This window comes from Hoplias malabaricus, chromosome 2 (genome assembly GCF_029633855.1).
Source record: "Hoplias malabaricus isolate fHopMal1 chromosome 2, fHopMal1.hap1, whole genome shotgun sequence".
Taxonomy (NCBI): Eukaryota; Metazoa; Chordata; class Actinopteri; order Characiformes; family Erythrinidae; genus Hoplias; species Hoplias malabaricus.
Window position 1 is genome coordinate 32336357 of NC_089801.1, and position 24570 is coordinate 32360926.

Sequence of the window (24570 nt, forward strand, 5' to 3'; positions counted from 1 at the left end):
AGGAATAGAAGTGGCCATCAAAAAGTGCTCCTGATCTGGACCTTTCTTGAAGCTCACTGTTGGTGTAAAAGCTTTAATCTTAACAAAAAAGGTTTATTGCTTCTTGGAAGCTTCCTAGATCTTCACCGAGGTTGTGTTTAATACCCTCTTGAGCAGATTTGTCAGGATAAGAAACTACATAAAGAAAGGTTCCAAGAGTCTCTGAGGAGATCTGAGTTGATTAAATTACAACATATGATATGGTATGGATAGGGTTTAGGGAAAATTATATATATATACACATTAATCTGTCCCGTTCTAACAAAAGCAGTTCAAAAAGAAGCAGTGGCTGGCTTTACTTGTCTCAAAGGAATCATGTGCCTGTCATCATCTGTCATACTCCCAGCCCTGTGGCATCACAAGCTTGGGTAGTGGTGTGTGGCACTGGTGCTGACATAGGTGAGTCAGACACAGCAGACAATGCAGTCTAAACTGATAAAATGGAGAACAAGCTTAGAAACAATGAGGTCATTTCTCTCAGTTAATTGGGAAAACAGTAAAATACTGGTTAAAGTACCTTGTTTAAGTGCCTTGGCAAAAGATTACATTTTTTGCATTACCACTGCATACTTAAATAAGAAACCCAGTTCTAATTACTGCAAACATTCAGAAGGACACTGTTCAGTGTGAAAGGGTGTGAATACATTCCATATAATCTGTCAGAAGACACAATAATTGCCTTATAAATAAACATGCACCAGTGTTTTTGCCTGCTATTTGACAGGAAGGTATGTTGGTGCTTACAGTATGTTCCTAGTAACATGCATGAGACACATCTTAAATATGACACCAGTAATGTAAAGAACTGTGCTTCCAGAGTGGAAGCAGTCACATACATGTAAATTATCTCCTCATGTTCCACAACAGACAAACGAAGCTGCCATATCTGTATGAGGTATTTGTCCATATAGAACAATATGAAAGAGGCCTGGCTGCCTGCAGCTTCTTCTCCTGTTTTACAGTAAAATATGACTTGCCTCGGATGAGGAAACCCAATTTAATTCTAAGTTTCCCCTTTTTTGTTTGTGGTAGTGCATCAATGGGTTTATATTTTTAATAAAAAGAAACAATTTTCCATTTATAATAAAACACATTCTTACAGATATAAAGTATCTTTTTCTTAAAATTTCATGCATTTATAACTTGCACTATTCTCTTGAAATGATAAATATAGATTTCTTACAGCCCCAGGGACTGATAAACGACTTTTCATATAGTCTCTAAAATCCAATTTTCTTCTCACTAACTGTTTAATTGTTCCGCGGTGCAAATGTTGGGGTTTACACCCTTCCAGCACATGCTTGGTTTTGGGTATGCTGATCTAAGGTTCATGTGCTGTTGCTACAAATTGTCCCATTTCATTTCCAAGTTCCTAAGGGGAGGAAATTCATAGGTGCAACTCTATAGGTGCAACTAAAATAGATTCATTCACTAAGGGGAGTCTACAGACATTCAGAAATATTATTTTAAGTAGTATATATTATACCATATTTTAGTACTGATCCCGTCAATCTAGTCTTTCCAGGTCATCTATTCACAAAAATGTATATTATAAATTGGTACTAATATACCCCATGCACGAAGGTGAATGTAGCGTAACTGTAAAGGTAGCCAAGTTGACCTTAAGAGTACTATTGAACGTCTGACGGTACATTTACACTGCCTAACTAAAAATTTACCTATTTCTCTTTTTCTTAACCATGAGGGCTTTCATTTGTAGCAGATTTCTAGCTAATTTTAAGTTGTTTGCATTAATTATTATCAATCTAGATTAAATATTTTGAAAGTTATTTATTAGAAACTAAAGCACTACATCGTGTCGTAAACACAGCCCCAGAGGGTTTTGTTTTCTCACAGCTGTCTGTGTCCAGGACCTGTAGCAGTGGTCAGACACAGCAGTATGTGAACTGCAGTGATCTCCACTCTCAGTGGCCCCAGTGGGAGGTCTGAGGTCAGCGTGACTCAGCTGTGTGGAGCATGGTCAGCTCTGAGCAGGTCACTGCTGGGGGACCAATGAACCTGCCTGCCGGCAGTCCTCACTTCTCATCAGTGTAAGATTGGGAGTCTCTCACTCTCTCTCTCTCTCTGACACAAACACACACACTTTGTACATACAGAAAAGCCTATTCCAACCAATTTCTTGTTGGTACACCTACAGGCACCAAATCAGTCATTAGACGGTGATGCATCAAAACCAGCAATGAAGCCTACGTTCTGTTGTACATTAAACTGTATGATTTATTAATTTCTACATAAAATCTAGTTACTCTATAGTCAACAAACCTGTACAGATATCATCACTGACTTGTTGAGGACATAAGAGATATAAAGATCTCTACCCTTTACAGGAGATAGGAACCTGGTCCTGTATAAGTGGATATAACTACATGAGGTTTTTCTATGGAGAGACTTTCCTATTTTGTTGAATATTTAACTCTGCAAAAATTATATATTGAAAATGGATAAAACAAATAAACAAACAAACAAACAAAAAACAACCAGTAACAATAAGAGTGCGTTATAAATATGTGGATGTTTAATTTAGAAAATAAACCAAACACATAATTAGACCAAATGTACCTAAAGTTTTTCACATGACTGTATGAATAAAGTATGAATAAATGCAAAGCAAATAACTATATTAGTCTGAACATAAACAAACACCGATTAAAGTTTAGAGACAATGAGAATTCATATGTTTCAGTTTGCCATCACTGTCTTGTCGACAGATCTGTGGTGGTGGTGGGGGGGGGGGGGTGTTACATAAGCATTCATGAGAAATAACTCAAATTAATTACATCAATCTCAGAGAAATATGCTTCATTAGAACAATAAAGACATCTAATTCTGTTTGAATTTTGAGGCCCAAAAATCTGTTTACAAGGAATAGAAAAGATCATTGTGTTCATTTCAACATTAATAAAAGAGGATGAGATGCAGAGCTGCTCTAAGGCTGTGTCCATAATAAGGATCCAGCCCAACCGGACATTACAGAGGGGATCTGCTTTTTCTCAGTAACTCATCAGTGACTGTAAATGGAATCCTGGACGTCCCAGTGTGGGAACCAAAACCCGATTAATTCTGCTGTTTGTGTCATAATTTCACATTCATTAAACGGAGCAGGTAACATGCTGGGCCTGTCAAGAAGCCTCTATTATGAGTCTCCAAGCAACTGGACTCTGCACCATATCCAACGTGCATCAGATACCAAAGGCTGATTAAAAAACACCACCAAAGACCTGCTGGGGTGGTCTTATCTGTGTCCAAAAAAGAAATCACTGCTGACCGCCAGAGAGAGGCAAGAACAGACAGAAAGGACTGCATATGAAATCTGCCTGGTGAATCTGTGTCACAGACCAAAGCCTTGTTTTCAAAATGCATGGACAAGGGGTTGGACACTGAATTTGGTTTGCAAGTGGTAAACTAAAAAATTGGGTAATTGTTTAGAATATGTTTGTGTGTAGTTCCATGTGACCTTACAGAGCACTGAATGGCTGAAGACAACTGTCGATCATGACGAAATGCAGACACCCAGCACAAACTAGCCATCTGTAAAATCTCCAAGTTACGTTAGAGATAACATGTCTTCTTGTCCGACTCACAATGGCAGCTTTTAAAATTACACCATGGTCTTTTGAAAAGGTTCAAATGCTACTTGGATTGGTGCTGAATAAAATAATCCTGCAAGAGCTGGACGGTGCAACAAGGAACAAAACAACTAAACTGATCTGTCTGGACTAATGCGTGAAGCAAAAATGACATGCGAATACGCAATGAGTAAACAACGCTTAATGCTAACACTGCCGTTATTGTTTCCAAAGCCCGCGGTTCCCATTAGAGATGGTGTTTCACAACATAATTAGCTACATTTTTGGAAATACAGTGAAAAAGTGTCATTAGTGTGATTCCCCTGAATAAACATTTTAGATGATAGCTCTTTACAGATCAAAAGGCTAAAATTAATGCATCAAGAATAACTGAGTGGTGGTTTGTGTGTTGCTCACTAGCAACAAACTGTGGATCCAAGAACCCTTAAACCATTTGGGGATCAGGTAAATGAGAACTGTGTGTTTTCCTTCTGAATCAAGCAGTAAAAAAAGGTGTAGCATGATGTAACTGGTTTCATTTGCCTTACTTGACATTGTACATTCTGTGGTGGTGGTGCTGAAGTTATATATTGTGCATCTCCACACATTGGTAGTGGAACAGTACACTACACTAACCAAGCATTAGAAATCATTTATGGTCAGTACACATGCAAAAGTCTGTGTTTTATTTATACTGCCAATGATAACTGCCAAACAAGGATTCAGAGCCTGTAATCCAGTTTATCTTTTAAGAAAGCACTAAATGCAACAAAACAGCTACATCCTACATCATAATAAAGAAGCCTCATGGGGGAAGGATACATAAAATAACACGCACACTAATAGACACACACACACACACACACACACACACACACAATTTAATATCTCTTTCACAGTTAGAGCTGAGGTGATGATAGGGGCACTTGGGGTGTTTGTCCAGAGGCAGAAGTAGATTCCTTTAAGATGTCAATATTCTCAGTGTCTGACATCTGCAGCCATCAATCACAGGCTCCAACAGCACTCCAACACGTCACTATGTCCACACACCAAAACAGATCAGCATTCATGTTGCACTGTCCTAGAGACATCTCGCTGCATAGCAACAGGGGAATCCATACAACAGAAGAAATGATGGATGGACACCAGAGACAGGGGCTGTGGACTCTTCACTGAAGTCACTGTTCACTATTCATAAACATCAGCAAGATGAATATTCAATAATAAAAATTTCAAAACGAGGCAGTTGTCTGTCAGTTGTATCCATTCAGTTAACATTAATAAATCTTCTGCCATTGTAAATGAGAGCTCATAAAAGCTTTCAAAGTGAGTGTGGTTATAAAATAAGCCTTTAAAATGTTGGGTAGCACTGCTTTGTCTGATCCAGTCGTACCAGAGCAATATACAAAAACAAGCAACCATGTCAGTGTCGCTGCAGTGTCTGCATACATGCTCTGTGGTGTCCTGACCACTGAACAACCAGATGAAATGTATGAAGTCAAAAAAGGGTCAAAAAGATTTTGAGTTTGTAAAACAATACTCACAAATGTAACGGACTTTGTAACTGCGTTTGAGCAACTACATACACGTAAAACTAAAATCCAGAAATGTATTGGAATGCACAAATTTAAAACAACAACAATAACAATAATAATAACTTAATGTCACAAATGTGTAAAAAAAAGATTTGCATTTGTAAATCAAATGTCATGAATGTGTGAATCAGTACCTTTTCAAACGGCTTAAAATGTAAAAGAGCAAACCTTTTTAAGGTTCCAAATGTGACAGTGGGAGTTTTGGAAGGAGGTGGAAAAAATCCACACATTCGCCTTCTCTGCTACGTGTGCGAGATTTAAGTCCCTGTTTTGACGGCCAATTGATGGACCAATAGGAAAGCTTTAGCTGGTAGAAATGGTACCAACACTATATGCAGAGCAACAAATGGACTGTTACTGAAGAACTACAAAGTGCACATATATGGTTAGAGATACTAAAAGAGTGGACAATGAGTGTAGAAACAGGCCTTTTGGAATTGAGGTTTTTATATATATATATAGTACAATTATATTCACTGACATGAATTTTTGTCCCTAAAAATGCTGGTATCTGTCAAAAAAATACATACAGGTCCTACATTATAATTCTAAATGACACAAATATGCATTCACCTTCAGGGCAAATAAATCAACCCCAGCCCATGGATTCCTGGTATCAGCAGTGAAGCAATCCTCATGGTGCATCTTTTTCAAATGCCAAGAACTCATGCTTCTATTACTCTAGAGGTGCCTCATTCCTGGACTGTGGCTCTCAGAGATTAGAATATTTTTTCACTTAGAGAAATTCTAACTTTTAGATTTATAGCCAAGAAACAAACTACCCCTCCAAATGCTTAGCAGTTAAAAGATTTATTCAGAATGCTCTGCACCAAGATTGAAGTAAACAGTATGGCAGGCCTGATTTTAGTCCCTATTCTGAGCTAATGAAATAAGCTGGATATTGCCTCATCAAAAATGAACCATAGAGGCTTTCTCCAAACTGATCACATTCACCTTGAGAAAATCCAGCATTAAAGAACAATACAAGTCAATAAAATTAAGTTCTTAATAAGGCAGATGTTACACAAACAATATAATGTGATTTATATTTTATTATTTATAATTTATCACACATCTTTCCAAATATATTGAACTTATTGCACAAAGCTAATAAGCATAATGCCATGACTGTGTGTCTGTTAATATATAATATTCAACAACTAGGAAATCTTAGCTTTGAAAGTAGCTTTTATTACATTTCCACAGTTATGAGACATTTAATTTATACAATCCCCCTCAACAAATGTCAGGTTTAGTATAAACACAGACATCTATAAGATATATGGCATATGTTCAAAATATTGCTACTGTTTTAACAAAACCTCACCAGCTGTCCTTTATATTCATTCAAAAATTTTCTGAGGAATATCTCAAAAAGGAACGCTACAGAAAGAGTGTAAATCAAAATCACACCATTAAAATATAAGAATTTTATTCCCCATTACTTGCAGGGGATCACTTCTACACACCTCTCGGTTCTTGGGCTCTGATGTTCAATCCTCACTTTATCTGTGAGGACTGTGATGTGTTCTCCTTGTGTCTGCATGGGTTTTCTACTTTTGCTCCACTGTCCTCCACATTCCAAAACCACACTGTTGTTACTCTATTACGCCTGTAGATTGTGAAACATGGTCATGTTCTTACAAAGTGTGAGTTTAGTAGGTTTTGGGATAAGCCATATATATTTACTGACTCTTGCATCACCCCCATTGAGAACCATACAGGACTCCCAAACCATACTCAAAGTCCTGCGATAACTATTAAATCTGTATGTTGCTCTCTCTGTACTACCCTCCTTTCAGAAGAATAAGGTGCAAATTACAGTATTTCAACTCAAGTCCTCTAAATTGACAGTTATGCACCCAAGCATCTGTTGAAAGTAACAACTGGGCTGATATGAGACTGCTTCTTGAAACGGAAAAGAATTCTTTTGTGAAATCAGATGCTTAAACCAAAGCACTGCAGCTCCAGTAAACAAGCAGCTTCCTAGTGATTAGTATTCACTGCCAAAAGAATTGTATAATCTTACTGTGCATGCTGGTGTTATTAACTGACACCAGCCTGGTGACAATAAACTCAGTGTCAAAGCCTCTTCATCTGCAGCACACAACAACACAGACAGCGACACATGAAAAGCTGATGGGGTCAACAGTCAAGCACCTGTTCCCATCTTAGCATTTTACCCACCCCCCTCATTAAGAGGGTGAAAACACTCCAAACACATTTGCCTCCAAACACATTTACGATGCTGTTGTCTCCTGATGGGCTTTTACTGCCACTAAAGCAGATGTTTACTGACTGCAATGAGCTGAACTGACAAATGGCTGCAATGCTTTATGCTGTTTTATAAGTTATTATGTACATTATATAGTTGGGAGAAATAAGATATATTTACTCAGTAACATGTAAGGTCAAGCACACAACTAAAGCATGCTTGTTAACAGCAATGAAGTTTTTTCTCTCTAGAATCTGCATTCAAAAGACTTATGATGGTTAAATGAAATTGTTCAAACACAAAATGCTGCCTTAAGCCCTATTTAAACTGGATTTGCTTAACCAAAGTAGGCCCTGTAATGTCATTTTTAAGGGATTTGATTTGCTAGTTCATATGGGAGAAAGTATCTGTGTAACTTCTCCAAATGACCCGAGGTGGCCCAGAATGAAACATAAAAACCCTCAGCATTAAGATTAACATTAAATGAGTCCAATAACAGATAGAATATATTTAGACTATTAAAAAGGGCTTATACAACTGACCAAAACTGCCCAGCCAGACAGAAATCCCATTGCCCTGCGAGAAGTACTTCCACAACATCATGAAAAAAGCTGTTTATTAAAGTAGCCTCTGTAAACTGAAGAGTTAAGTTAAACACCATTATATTGCTTATCATTGTCCATATCCAAGATTGTTATTACATTTCCATGAAATTCAGGAGGGAGCTCAGAGTTCAGAAGGTAATTTCCTTCAGATATATTATGTAATGGACTCGTAGAAACTATGGATATTGTTGATTCATAATAATTTAAAATCATAGATCTCATTAGTAATCTCTCACACTGCAGCATTGCTAGTCTAATTAATTGAACCTGAATAGCGATTTAAAACATGTAAAATTATGGAGTGAAGTATTATATACTTTAGCAAAACTGCTATACAACCGTGTATCCTTATTATAACGAGCAACCACAGATCCACAGGAGCCACAGGCTATTCTGGAGAAACATAAGATAAATGAAGTGTGGCAGTATGGGTCGGGTGATCTGGAGGTATCTTTTTGTTGGTGGAAAGAGGTATTACAAAGTCTGAAATGAAGTTCCCCAAAAGTGAGGATTTATTTTGGTGACAAAAATACAAACTAAATAAACTTCAAAAATAGAAAACAAACAATATTTACAAAATATATACACTATATACATTTTAACATGGAGAAAAGCTAAATTCAGTGGATTAAATATACCTATAGTTATACTGGCTGGGTTGTTCAAACCTCAGTCAAAAACACACTCTTTTCATCTCTCAGCAAAGTTCTGTTCCTCCAAATGCTTCTCTACTTTTCATACATTTTACCTGCCTCTTACATACCCCATTATCCCCGATATCCCACCCTGGACATTCATTCATTCATTATCTATAAGCGCTTATCCATTTCAGGGTCGCAGTGGGTCCAGAGCCTACCTGGAATCATTGGGCACAAGGCGGGAATACACCCTGGAGGGGGCGCCAGTCCTTCACTGGGCAACACAGACACACACTCACACACACACATTCACTCACACCTACGGATACTTTTGAGTTGCCAATCCACCTACCAACGTGTGTTTTTGGACCGTGGGAAGAAACTGGAGCACCCGGAGGAAACCCACACGGACACGGGGAGAACACACCAACTCACAAGACAGTCACCCGGAGCGGGAATTGAACCCACAACCTCCAGGCCCCTGGAGCTGTGTGTCCACCGTGCTGCAGCAGGGGTACATTTAGATAGTAAATTAAAATGTTAACACAGACATACATAACTGGGTGAATTTCACTGCATGCATGCACTTCCAGATGTTACAGTTAAGTATATTAATTAAATCACACATCAAGATATAATAACTAACATTTCCTTTTCAAAGGAACACTGGATCCCCCTGCAGCAGTATTTTCACCAAGGTCACTCTGGACTATAAGACTTAGGTGACCTGTGCATTGTCGCTCCTATAAGAACACAGGTACGTACCAGTTTCCAGTTCATAATTATTTATGTACGTCTTTTTTAAATGGACATGTCTTTAGTGATGTGTTTTAGAGAGATGGTAATGTGTTAGGCTGGCCTACATCACAAGAAACAGGACACCACAACTATGTGAACATTTCTAAGCAGCGCTGCTTAATGCAAGACTAAATGGATTTTTAAACAGAGAAACAGTAAGAATTGACACAATTAAGTACTAAAAAGCAAACAAACAGCCGATTATAAGGAGATTGCAATTCAAACTGGAAACTTCAATTTTGTCAAGAAAACATCCCTATCTTTTACAAATAGGCACAAAAGGAGCTTTGGCTTCCCTACCCCATCTGTGCTCATCAGGTCTTAATGAGGGGACAAGTTAAGCCTGCTCACAGAGCTATCAGTACTGTTGTGTTTATGGGTAGTCAGAGCCACACTTCCTCTGCTCCGGAGGGAAGTAGATGCCGGATCTTCCCGATTCATCTCCTCTCATCGCACACAGCCACTGTCTGCAGTTAATCAGAGGAGACCGGGTGTGATATTAATTACATCGGCTAAATGACAGTCATCTTATCCCCAAAACACCGCAGCCCTTTTTACCAAATGCCACTGGTTAGTCACTCATTGAATGTTGGCTTGTTGTAAATATCACCTCCAAAAAAATAAATGGAATTCTAGTAAAGTCAAAGCAGCCTTCAACTACTCATTGTGAGCATAGGTGGATTGAGGCTTGTGCCACTGTGTAAGTGCAAAGGACGACATTTCCAGGATGTTGAATATACAGCAAAGCATTATTGAATCACTTTTCTCAGACTCAGAATTTTTCAACATTACTAGTCTTACAAACAAGATCTTTCTGGAATGTCTTGCAGGCCATCATTGAGGAACAGTTAAAAATGATATATCTTGTCTTTGAACTGGATTTATTTAAAACAGGTCAATTTGCAGTTACACGCTTTAAGGATTAGGTTTGTAGTTACGTATGTGTGATTAACCTCCCACTGGATTTTACAGTTAGGAAATAAGTCGTCTTGGCCAGTTTTAGACTTTGAACATACGAAGCGTGTAATGGATCTGATTTCTAAAAACAAATGAGTCAGGGTCTTACATAAAGCACATAACGACTGGTACTGCATGGAAAGGGCTTGTAAAAACAGAAATTGAGCCCTTGGTATCAAATGCTCTGAATGAGAAATGTATATGCAAACAATAACAGAGCCTAGAGCTAGACAATATGGCCAAAATTTACATATATTTCCTAATTTCGGCCAATACGATATAATCCCTATATCAATATGAACATTAAAAAGGCCAAAGAAAAACTGCCCAGAACTGAAAGCAACATGACCTCACCATCAAACAACAACAAACTCTGGCTTTGCCAATATTAATATTTTTGAACTAACTTTAAAATTAAGTGCAACAAACTGATGGCAGCGTCCTGTAATGAACGTCTGTCATTGACAGATGCTTTAAATAATTTATATAGAGATATGCAAAATGTGTTTAAAAATCTTATCATCATTATAGAAACATTTTATATTGCAACATATACTGATATTGAAGTATTGTCTAGCCCGAACAGAGCCCTTCCTTTGCTTCTCAATCTGAATCTCCACTGTCAAGTAAACAAATGAGCACACAGTTAGGGAAACTGATGCCAAATAAACAACCACATAATCACATATGTATGTAATCATATATGACTTGAATATACAGTTGTTTGTGGTTGGGTCTTTACCAGCTTTGGTGCACACTTCTACAGACAAGGCCTTTAATTGGATTGTACTGATCTCCATTATTTCCTGAGTGGCTGTTGGGTTAATTAAGAATAATTAATGGTGGGAAGGCAGGATGAAATTGTCTCTGCTGGGGAAAAGCTCCATGTTGTTTCAGTGGGAAGGGACAGTCTCTCAGAGCTTTATACACAAGCGGCAGGGCAGACTCAGACAAGTATTGGATTAACTGAGCTTTAAATGGAAGTGCTGCCGTCTCGCCATGTCTGGACGATGGCTATATCGGCTTTAAGGGCATATTCCAGTTGAAATTCCTTATGGCCATATAGGCAGAAGACTTTGCAGGAGTCCTAAAATACATCTTTAAACGGGGTTTCAAATCATATTTGGAAATGTCTGTGGCTTATCTTTTATCCAACCCTTAAGCAACATCCCCTGAAAAAAAGAATAATTTAGACATAATTGTACTTTTGACTGGATATTAAATAAATCAAGGGTGGTCTGTGATTTTGCATGGAACTCTACATTTATATTTAGCATCAGCATTGTGCCAAGAGTCTGTAGTGCCATCTTGAATTTTATTTAATTATATAGGTATGCATTTTCTTTTTGGCTATGTACTGTTTCTATTTGGCTGTAGCAAACATCATCCAGATCCAGCCTGTCAATTAAAGTGAGAGATTAAAATAGTAAAATGGCGATTGATCATGATTTGTTTCAAATCACATTAAAACTTTTGAAATATGCCCTACTACCTGGAAATGATGAAATACTCAGAAACTAATGCACTGAGGCATGGACACTGCTGAAGGAGAAGCTTTACAACTAAGAGTACTGGTCCATATAAGTATCCAAATATTTCAAATATATTATATTATAAATACACAAAGCTTGTGCTTGCCACCTTCTGTAGTAAATAATACACTTTTTTGCATCATTGTTTGATAAATGATAATAATGTGCAACTATTTGTCATTGTACAACATACAAAGAAATGTATCTTTTGCATTAAACCCATCTGTGGCAGTGAACACACACACACAAGTGCACTAGTGCCCGGGGAGCATATGTGGGTTCAGTGCCTTGCTCAAGGGAACATTAACCATGGATTTTCCTGCCGGGGATCGAACCGTCAACCGTCTGGTACCAAGCCTGGCCCTCCAACCATTAGGCCAAGCCTGCCCCACTTGACCCACTCTTCAATTACCCAAGATTACAAGGGTCCTTCTGATGGATTTGCAGATTCACAACTTATTTTACAATTTTTAATAAATCAAAGTCTGAAGTATAATTTTTGAAAACAGTCTTTAAGCATTATTTAGATTGCTGTCTTACAGAAACCAGTACTGTTGAGAAGCAATGTCATATTATGATGCTATCACCACCATAATTCACTGTGAATATTACACTTGCTACACTATGCTTCTAAAAGGAAGCTAACTTATTACCAAGAATTACACTGTTCCAAGTGAGTTCAGATCTGTATACACTTGTGTGCAAACTTTTTGCTTCTTCTTGTCTATAAGTAATGGTTCCACAAACAAATGGTTTCTCAATGGTATCATTTTCCTTTAGTTGGCCAGTTCAGTATATAATCAACTGAGAGCCTTAACACAAGACAAATGCCCACTCTAAGCAGAGACGTCTGCAAATTGTTGTCCATTTGGCAACAGAAATTGTACTATGCTTGACCATGAACGGCAGAATGCGCCCCATTCAGCTTGAATTCTGCAAATCATTCATCATCTGCACAGTTCCTGCCAATGTGCAGAGCAAAATAAAAATCAGAGGGAACAAGGAGTTGCACTGCAATGAAGGATGATGAACTGTCGTTACATAACGTAAAGCTGAGAAATGAAAAGAAGCAAACTTTGAAAATGTCAAGGTAGATTAAATAAATGAAGTGAGAGGAACGGGGGGTGTGAAGAATGGCTGGAAGCCTTGGAGGGGTAGGAGAAAGCAGAGGAGTGGAGGACTTACTCAGCCGGCCCCCAAACGTTAGCGATTCGCTTCAAGCCATCAGCCAAGCTGCCGGAGTCAGCAGCGCCACTGTGAAAGCTTTCATTTGGATCTTTGTCTGCCTCTCCTCCTCGTTCTTTCTTTCTCCTTCCTGCCTGCGTCATTCCGGACTCAATGTAAGGCAACACTAAAGCTGCCCTGGAAAGAAAATCAAACTACTTCCAAAGTGAATGATATGAAACAGCTTGATTTTGTAGCTCGACAAAAGCAAGTGGTAAGAAATGGAAAAGCTGGCCAGGCTTAGCTTTAACTTTAATGTATTTCATATATCACCTCACAGATCGTTCTTCCATGTTACAGAGCCTTTGAACGACTGGCATCACTGCAATTCAAATATTTTTAATATATGCCTGTATTAAAATATATGTCAAACAAATCACACAGCTGCTCTAATAACTGCCACTGTGCAAGTTTTTCCTTTTAGCTCTTGGTTCCTGTCTGTGGTTCTTCCTCATGCTCTTAATGAGTTGCTCCCATCACAATCTCTGCATGACCACGAAGAGTCTGGACCCCTATTTCTTTAAAGTAGCTGTGTAGCCTTGGGAGATCATAGGTTACATATCACACTGCCTATCCATAGCCGCCTTGTTTATCAGAGCAGTAGAAAATGTAGTTGCTCCTCAGAGAAGCCTGATAAAATCTGCTTTTGTTTCTCACCATAAACATGCAGAATAACTTTGCCCTTACTAAGGTTTAGGAATTTTTGCTAGAAGCCTAAAGAACTCAGTTAATAGCATATAAACTAATCAGATTATATTCTGTAGCTTACAGGTTAGCTGTTACTGGAGTACATTACCCTGTGTTCATGCAGCAATGCATGAGGAGTGTGAACACTGGTAACAGCAAGTTGGGTAAAATCAGTGATGTGTAAATTAGAGCAGAGTCTAACTTCATGCAACATAAGGGTAGCAAGATATAGTTAGTTCCAAAGGGAATTCAGCAAGTTAGTACATGCTTTATCTCTGCTACTGTAAAATGCTATGTGTCCTTCTGGGTCCCTAGATATTTCTTAGACGTGCAAGAGAAGTTCACCATTCACTATTTCTTTCCAGGTTTTGTATTGTTTGCAGGAACACATCTTAATTTTGCTAAGGACCGGGTGAGACGGATCTGATTTGTTTGTAAGGACCGGGTTTGAAGGATCTGAAAAAATGTAAGGGGTACATATTATGAAAAACATCACTTGTTCGGTACATGTGCATATTAATTTGGCCATCTTAAAACAACAATTACCCAGTCAAATTTCTGTGGTTTGCCCAAGTCAGATAACTGAATAATAAAATTAGCTGCTCTGGTTTAGTGGTGCAACTTACATAGAGTGCAAACAATTCAGAACAATTCAAACAATTCCTGCCTCCTTGTCTGAGTCTCTCCAATCATGGTGCTGGGCACACGATTATGTGAGAGCAAAACATACACTAAGAATATGGATAAATAAGTGGAACAGAGAAGACAGAACAAGCAAAAACATCTAAAGTCCCGAGCAGAAGCTCATTTATATGTCTTTGTTGTTGTCAATTGTGTAAAAATGTATAACGTATGCTCTACATATAAGCGTGCATTAAATCTTATATGACCACAAGCTCCATACACTTTATGTAACTGTTCTTCCACAATGTTAGTTTAGCTCAAACCTCATTTCAAACCATTACAAGCAAAGCCACAAATCTGGTTTAAGGGCAAAATAAAAAGACCCTGTTTACAAAAGGCAGCCTTTACGCCTTTTACACAGGGCACAGCAAGAAACAGCAGTGAGTAAAAATCTCTTTCTGTGTGTTACAGAAAGAAAAGCGCAGCAGGAAAACAAACAAGAAAATGAGGCAAGAGTTAGCCTGCACAGGATCAAGCTCATTACAAAGTGATTAATAGTGATCCAGTCCAGCACCTTGTTATTAATCACCCAGGACTCGCACTAAAGCCATTTCTCTTTGGCCATAAGAGAATTTAACTGGAACCATAGCCCTGGGGATTGTATCCTTGAAATGGCGCAGTAAATAATGGGACCTGTTGAATAAAGGCAAACTAGCAATGACCCTCTTTCCACCCGCAGTTTTGCACTGGGAGCAAATGCAGTAGGGATAAAAAACAATCTGTTCATGTATATATACACACACACGTGATAAAATATACATCATATAATTAATTTACAATCAGAGTGTCACCCATATGGCACAAGCCATTCTATTGGTGCCACATAAACGTACTGACTGTAGGGGGTAATGCTATATTTTGTGCATCAAATGTGATTCAATTTTATGCTGATGACAAAGCACACTGTCTGCCATTCATGCAGCCTCGTGTAAAAAACAGATGGTCTACTGCTACCAGCTTAAAACAAGATTTATCATCAGAAATTGTCATCACACTGAGTGCCCAAAATCTGCTAGACTTTTGCAAGGGTTTTGCCAAAGAAGGTGAAGAGTGGCCTGATGAATACTGGCCACATGAAATGAAAATAACCTTGTCTGGATCACATGGGGTTTGGCATGTCTGGCGAGGACCAAGACAATGACTGTATAGTCCCAACTGCGAAACATGGAGGAGGAAATATGTTAATATGGAGAAACATTAGTTTAGCAGATGAAGGGAAAATGACTATTATTGATGTTAGCATTAATGCTAGAATGTGCACCAAGATTCTAGACAAAAAAGAATGAGGACTCCTATGTGTTGAAAGTATAGTGGCTTGTTCTTGGCTGAATAGACAAGGTAAGGAAAGTGCTGTGTTGCTTGATCCTTGTGGTAATTTGACCAAAGCTTGTCACATACATTCTACTAAGACACCAGGAAACTGTGTTAACCTGTGAAAGAAGGGCTATAACATGTCCCCTTTAATATGTGTGTATTTAGTTGTGTTACACTTAAATATTTTTTAAAAACTATCGTTGTATCCTGGTATTAAATAATAATATCTTAAAGGCACTGTATCTGCATTAGCAATTGGAAACGCTAAAAAGTCTATCATGAGCCTAATTGCTCATATGGGCAAAATACTTGGCAACGTGATACTAATATTGTAAAATGTGTGCATTAATTGACCACTGTATATTAAAGTCTATCATGTAGTATAGAGCTGAGGGACACACACTGTAACAGAGCCACAAGGCGTGCTTTGCTAAAAAGCCAAAGCTTAAGTAAGAGTAAGGAAGTGCTCCTTTCTAAAAGACAGTCGAGAGAGCACATAAGGAGCGCCCTTAGCTGTAAAAGTGAGCAGCACAAATTGAAGAGAGCAGGCCAGAGAGAGTGCCATCACTGTGCAAATGAAGGCTAATTGGGTGTGTGTGAGCCAGTGCGGTCTGTGCGAGAGCGAGTGTGAGAGAGGGCGGAGGCGAGAGTGAGAGAGCGAGGTGGAGGGATGGGAGTAGTGGAGATAGAGAAGGATATAAGGACTATAGGAGAAGCCTAGATTTGGATTATACAGGAAAATCCAAATATAATTTATATTTGCCTCTTGTATGAGTGTATGGGTGTGTGTGTGTGTGTGTGCGCGCATTTGTGTGTGGTATTTAATAGCTTTTGGGAACAAAACCTTGTATCTCCATTGTCAATTTTCATATTTAACACTATTTAAAAATATCAGATGGACCTATCTGCAATTTAGTATCTGCTATGGGATAATCACACACAATCTGAAAAACAAAACCAAAATTACAGTCTGAGAAATCATTCCCATAGCTCTCAGATTTATTGCTCCACCAAATTCCCCTTATAAAGCGGGAGCACATGAAGATTCTACCACTACAGGAGCTCAGCTACGAAAGATGAAGCTCCACAAACTGATACACACCATTAACCCTATCTTCATATATGTGTTTTCATATATGACACTCGCTTCCCTGGTGTGGATCCCTGAGGAGTTCCCCAAGACTCTGTAGAATAAATTTGCATAAATACAAAACATAAAATGCTTCACTTCACACTCCACACATTCACTGGTTTTCTTTAAAGAAGGAGAACTAGTTCCACACAATGCATGTTAAACGACAAGGAAGATAAATTTCTTTTTTGTCAGTGTCTGTCATCTTGTGCTCAAGTAGAAGCATCACATTTCCAAAAATGCATGCATGTTTCTTTTTACATTTTTTTTCATATCCATTCCTGACAATTCTGACTGATAGAGGAAGTAACATCAGGAGGCTACAGCTAACACACAAATATGAATACAACACTAGGTCTACAAATAGAGCTCTCATATTCTCCTAATGTTAAATACTATAAGTTGCCATAAAATGGAATTCAAAATGGAGTTTACTATCTTAATGTAATGAATCTCCAGGTCAAAATGTATTAAATATTATGGATTTAACATTATTTTATCACTGGTATTTCACTGGCTTTTGAAAAGCGACCATTTTAGAACAGTGATATTACTGGTTAATATAAAATTTCCCTCTTTCACAGCCTTTCGCCTTTGTATGGGGCAAGTTTCCAGGCGTGAGAAATCCTTGTTGTGAAAACAATTCATGACTCTCAAGACCAGTCCAAATTAAAACAAACAAAAAAAACAAAATGTGGGGTACATGTCCCTTTTGATTCTGAACAAGCGCACTATCTACAGGAAGATTTGTGGAATATTTGACTTGAAAAAAATATATATTAAAAAGGTAGATCACTACCCCAAAGCTGCTTTTAAATGTAGAATTAGTTACATAATTGGGGAAGGTAGTTAAAACTGTCCTTATGAAATCTCCCACTGACCGTCCTGGAAGAGACTGAGAGAGGGGTTTAGATGAGGAGAGAGGGATAAGCTTAGGCAGCTGTAAGAGCCCAATGATCCTGCTCTCTCCAGCACAGCACATATTTACACTGAAGTAGCCAGTATCCACATGTCCAGAGTAGGAGAGATAAGCTCGGTTTTACCGTGTGTGTGTGTGTGTGTGTGTGTGTGTGCACTTCATACATTTTCAGTTACAAATAGAGCAGATTGCAAAAATGTATAATATTACCATTACTAAAATCTACAGACTATTAATGAGCTTTTGTTTGAAAACAAAGTGGTTAAATACTTTAAATTCCCAAGGGGAGAAAAATCCAATCAGGATTTTGTCTCCATGGAAACTAAGTAGTTATAGTGGGCTCTCCCATTGGCTAGGACATCAGACACTAAACTGAATGCCTACAGTGTGAGATTAAACACCAGTGTAATTATACAGGCACATCACCACTGATAAACAAGAGACAACTCACTCAGTGATGGACGGCTGTGGTCAGTGTCCTCATCCTCTGGGGCAGGGGCCAAGCTGCTCCTCTCGCTGGTCAGACTAGAGCGGCTTCCAGACAGGAAGCTGGCCCGGGATGGACTGGTCAGAATAGACTGGAAGGGTGTAGGGGCTGAACTTCCGCTGGACTCTGAGAGAGCTTCATCGAGCATAGTACAGAAAGATTAAATGGTGGCACTCTTAATCCTATAAAATTTATTTACCCTATGCACTTTAATAATCCTTAATAGTCTTTAACATTAAAAAGCCACATGTGGTTATTCAAATAGATTGCAGTACACTGCAGGAAGCCTAGGGAGGTATGGCTTCACTCTCTGGGTGTACAGGATGGTCCTCCATCTCACCCAGTCATATATGATTATATCATTACACAACTGGGCAGTGTTCTTCTCCAAGCATGTTGGGCATAAGTGGCAGTTTACAACTTTACAGTGTTACAGAGGAAGCATTTCATACTTTGTGCATACATCTACAAAGTACATATAGGAGCATGTATGAGTTACCTGAGTGTCTTCTTTTGACGCTCTCAGAGCGGAAGAGCTTTCTGTCGCTATTGGCCTCGCTGAGGTCGGAGTCACTCCCATCACTCTCACTGGAGTCGACTACAGAGGCAGAGAAAGTGGGGGGGGGGGGGGGGGGGGGTGAAGCGAGAGAGAGGCAGGGAGTGGGAGGGAGAAGGAGAGCGTGAAAAGAGAGACTGACAGAGGAAAGAATGTTGACAGTGTTTTGAGTGTCAATGTGACAACGGCTGCGAAGACCAAAGTCTATTTGACTCCAGTGGAATCCTATCAGCAGTCAAAAGCATGCAGCTTTTCTGTATAGAAACATACAAATCACTTTTAGATACTGGCAAAACATTCATCATGTCATAACAGCTGATACAATGCTTAATGGGAAAAAAAAGTAGTCTGAATAAAACTACTGTCAATTAAAGAGTAAAGAGCAGAGAATGAAAAAAAAATAATGGAGGAGAGTGATGCAATTAGATTTATTAAATCATTATAAGACATATTGCACACTATGAATCATCTGCAACTGTTCACATTTGGGAGACCTCTGTGCACCACCATGATTTCTCTCACTATTAAAAAAATGTACAATGCACAATGCACTGTGCTTTATGTAACATTCATACAGAATGTTCATTTCACACACTTACCATGGATTTCATGAATCTGCATAATGTTTAAGTGTGATTTTGGGATCCTATTCTTGTGATTTCTTGTTTAAGAAGGGAATTGGTAACTGCCTGTATAAAAATCAACAAATTTGCAGGATCAAGGAAAATATATATCAAATAGCTCTATGTGTGTGTTGACTTTTAGGGTTAAAACTTAACAGAATTTCAATGTGGGCAGCAGAGAGTCGCAACACGTAGTGTCGTTGTAACACAGCTCCAGAGTCCTGGGGTTTTAGATTCGAGCACCACTCTGAGTGACTCTGTTCGAGTTTGGTGTGTTCTCCGCATGATCACGTGGGTTTCCACCAGGTGCTCATGGTCCAAAAACACACGTTGCTACTCATAAGTGTCCATAGGTATGAGTGTGTGAGTGAATATCACCATGTGAAGGACTGGCGCCCCCTCTAGGTTGCGTCCGGAGCCTCCGGACACACCTCAACCCTGAACTGGATAAGCGGTTACAGACAATAAAAGAATGAATGACTTAACGAGAATTTCAATGTTTCACTGAATCATTGGCCTAATGCCTGGCCCATACTACAGGATGTTACAAATCCTATGTTGATAAAGTGGGACACCCCACATAATGTTCCCAGGTTAGTGTTCATTAGTCCTCAGAGTCTCCACAATTCACGATGAGACCTGAATGAAACACCACACACTTTCATATAGCCCCAGTCCTCAAAGCCTTGTTGGAGTTTCTTATGAACTGCTACATCTCGAGAGCAGGTGGGAGTTTCTCCCAAATTAGATATAAACAAACACAGCAGATGGCACTGAAACCATAACCCAGCTTGGCTCTTGTTGGTCTACGTTTTTTCTGGCCTGACCTTATTGTCGCGATTCTCATCTGAGAGTCGTGTCCACCCAACACTACAGGGCTGTGGGTCGTAAATATTGTACATTTCAATATTTACAATTACAAAAGGATCCGAGGAGTAACAATTGGATCATGAACTCCCCACACGACAGGAGAAGAATCTGGGAAGGTAATGGTCTACAATCAAATTGGGAGACCAGGCATACTGACACTTGGACTGGTTAACATAGCACATAAACACTTTTACCATGAAGTAAACATTCAGATTTTGAAAACATATTACATAAAAAATTATTTACATTACATTCACTTTATAAAGGCATTAAACCATGCTAAAATTTCCTGAGTTGATCTATGATCTAGTTTATTTCTTGACCAATCCATTTCAACCTTTGTCTTAAAGCATCTGCTCACTTTTTAAAGAAATCAATCAAAACCAAAGACTTCTGAGTGCAGCTAAGTCGAGAGTGGAGAAAATGGTTAAGAATTGATTCTGACAACTACTTGGAAGTGGTCAGCTTTAAAAAGGTGAAAATCAATATCTTAGCTATTACATCAACATACATCATCGTATTCATAAAATATATCGGCAGCTCCTCACTCTCTAAGTGGCAGAATTAAGAGGAAAAGAACAAAACAAATGGCAGAACAAGTGAGAGAGCAAAAGAGAGAAAACAGACTCTGCATCTTCTTCATTTCATCCACTGTGAGCAGAAAACTCGTCAACTTTGTCTGAATGGGAGCATGCACCTGCTGAACTCTCATCATCCTCCTCCTAGCGCACACTGCCCTCCATCAACCCCCTTAAATCAAGCTGAACATTCTCATATCATAGAGACACAGTGTTTTAGGATGGTATTCAACCCCTTTGTCCTAGAGCATAGGAATCTGAATCCTTGTATAAGCAGCATATTCCAGTCTGTGTATACACTCCATGTAAAAAGAGAAAAGTGAAAAAGTAAAATGAACTCACTGCTATTTTAAAAGGCCTTAAAAAAGCAGAGAAAATGGGACTCCTAGCTACCATTCAAGACTTGGTAGACCATCACAACAGTCCCCTTTGGATAAACTGTATTTTCACCTATGCACATCAAGCTCGCATCAGAACTGAAAAAGTCCACAGGTGTTTCCTGTCCAGCCTTCAACACTATGGGTCTGAAAAGATGTGAAAGAGTCGGGAATCTGTCACTGAGAAAAGGAAATAGACAAGATAGAACCCAGTCAAACAAAGAAGTAGTTAATGTATTCAAAACAATGGACTGGCCCCTGGCCCAGCCCTCAGCGTCACTGGAGGTGTTAAGGACAACCTGAACGGGTGAAGCAGAAAATCTAACCAGCTTCAAAGGTTGTAGTTGTAGTTAGTTCTGAAAAAACAGCTTTAGGAAATGAAAACAAGCCTCTCTGAAACACTAGAAGTTGTAGCAAAAGCAAATGCAGGACACATATGTATAGATTTTGATGTTGAGACTCCTTTACAATTTGGTGATAACTACATTTTTAATTTATTTTTTAACCGAGGTTTTACTTAATTTTTCAAAGGTATGATAGAAACAAGAAAACAGAAATCAACTGAAGGAGTCAATCAGTAAATATTCAGAACACACAAACATACACAAATGCAAACACACACACACACACACACACACACACACACACACGCGTGCATGCATGCACACATTCACACATACACATGGGTGAGAGGAGGCAGAGCCAGAGATGGGCACAGTTCTGGCTTTCCATTTGCTGCACCCCATCTGCCATGGTTTCAATCAGGGGAGAGGAAATGGAGATTTTGTGTGTGTGTGTGTGTGTGTGTGTGTTTGTACGCGCATGCATGTGCACGTGTGCATGAGGGAGAGTGACACAGAGATTTACGCTTGTCCTGCCTCTCTGTCCTCCACACACAAACACGCACTGCTTTTGCTCTTGTGAGATACCACCCGCCTCTCCAATCTGGCTTGATGAATACAGCCAAGGAGGAGTGACTTCTGGCTTATTGCTGACTCACTGGAACACTGTAACCCTCCCCTACACACATACAACCTCAAACAACCCAAGCCTCTGTGCTCAACACACTGCAAGAAAGCAATTACAAGCTTTTTCATTTCCTTTCTTAAAGAAGTGTGAACTGGAAGTCTGTGTTGAAAGGTCAGTTTGCGCCACTGCAATCACCAAAGCCTTTCCACAATCAATGCACAATCAATCACAACCAAAATAACAACATCATTCCCCAAGTACACAATTCTCCACTTCCACAAACGTCCATGGACATTCACTCACCCATCATTTTTTTCTGAAATCAAGAATGTCGTCGTGTAGTCTGTCCTACATTTGCTGCAGTAAAGCCTCTACTGTTCTGAGATGCTGTACACTAAATAATCAAACTCTGCTGTGTGCATCTGACTGCATTTAGCCACATAAACATTAACAAAATCTGGTACTGATGTTGTATGGTTAGTTCTGATTTTATAAAGCCACTCAGCTAATTCCATCGGCAGACACTTAGCAGGCTGATCTCCTGCTGGGATACAAACAATAAACTCTACCTTGTTTTTTCAAAGCTCAGACACAATGAAGCTGTTACACACTGAGACGCTATATAATAGCAGGGGTAAACTAGAAGCATATTTCTCTGTGCTTCTTCCATTCCTTTGCTGGCTGATATTACCTCCTTCAATCACATTAGGGTCGATGACAGCAGAGGTCAGGCTCCAGAATGATGATGAATACGTCGTCAATTTGTGGAGGACCCCATGCCTATATTGATTGTTCTTCAATTGAAATGCCACAGGCATGTGCTAAATTTACAGCTAAAAGGTCTCTGCAAATATGGTGCAATTGTTTCCTTTCAATCAAACTCAAGCTGCATTTCAGTTACACAGACACACACACACACACACGTTTAGCATCGTGTGTTAATCTAGCACAGATAATTGAGGAGGTGAAGTCCAACTACTGCAAAGCATTAAGCTGTAAGAGGCAGCGGTACAATGAGCAAATGACTATTGATTTAAGTGACAAAATAAAATATAATATATATACATATACACACACATAAACACAGATTTACACACATACACACAACAGCACTTGATTTGAAGGACACATGCATAAGTATACATATAAAGCTATATAACAGAAGTTATACACAACCTGAGATGCTTTTAGAATTAAATAACTTGACAATGAAAGTACGAACACAAGGATATTTATTCAGTTGATAACACTGGAAGTTATATGGGACTTGTATGCAAATGTACATTAACTACTTCTTCATTTGTAAAAATTTATTTAACATTTGTGAAACTATTTAAAACAATAATTTTACACCATCTGCCAATCAGAGTTAGTGAACATCTTTAAACATGGATTATGCACAGTCTAAACTCTTTTGTATAGGATAGAAAGACTTATTTCTTTCAGTCACTGTGTGTTTGTGTGTGTGTGTCAGCTTGCAAGCAAAAGCATGCGCTTTTCTTTTCATCCCCTACCCTCTGATCACAGCTGTCTGTTTCTCGGTCTTCATTAGGTCCATTAAACAGACCCCGACAGCCGGTTTACTTTAAGCAGAGAAGAAAGAGAGGCATGCTGGGAAACTCACTGTAGCACAGCATTACAAATATACTCTGCTGCTGCAAGTCATCTCCAAATCACAGCTTAGTAAAGAAGCATTAATAGAACCTTTCAGTACATAGCACATGTTTGAGCTACTGCAGCAACCCTTTGGCCTTGTTTGTGCATCAGTTTTTGTGCACCTTGTTTGTGAGCAGTTCACAGCTTTGTGCCCTTGTGAAAGAGAGAGAGACTTTTTTTGTTTATTGTATTCATGGCAATACCATAGTATTCAACAAAAATGACAGTATTGTTTCATTATTATTTTGTAATGTAAAATAACTCTACTCAATATGTGAAAAATCCTAATAGCGTCTTCTTTTATTGATTTATTGGCAACAAATTCTAAAATCAATAATAGCTCATATTAAAAATACAGCTATGTTTGTAGACAAGACATTAAATATCCCATTACTGTGTCATGAAATTTCCCTGAAGGATAAGGGGCTAGATAAAGAGCGATAGGTCTTCTCCTACCAATTCTCCAGATGCTGTCAGCATTAAACCACTATTTTTATTACCCCAGATTGAAACTATTTAAAATAACCA

General features: G+C 38.8%; 1 protein-coding gene across 3 annotated transcripts in view; it reads right to left on the reverse strand.

Annotated features, from left to right (window-relative positions):
- Positions 1-24570, reverse strand: part of doc2b (double C2-like domains, beta) — a 184177-nt gene that overhangs the window by 123998 nt on the left and 35609 nt on the right. For 2 of the 3 annotated variants that reach the window (XM_066660134.1, XM_066660135.1), the window contains 2 exons: positions 18913-19011; positions 18378-18548 (listed from right to left, as the gene is read on the reverse strand). The exons of the other annotated variant lie outside the window; for it this stretch is intronic. In XM_066660134.1, coding sequence (XP_066516231.1) covers positions 18378-18548; positions 18913-19011 — 270 coding nt within the window. The remainder of the gene's footprint in view (positions 1-18377; positions 18549-18912; positions 19012-24570) is intronic. 3 annotated transcript variants of the gene reach the window in all.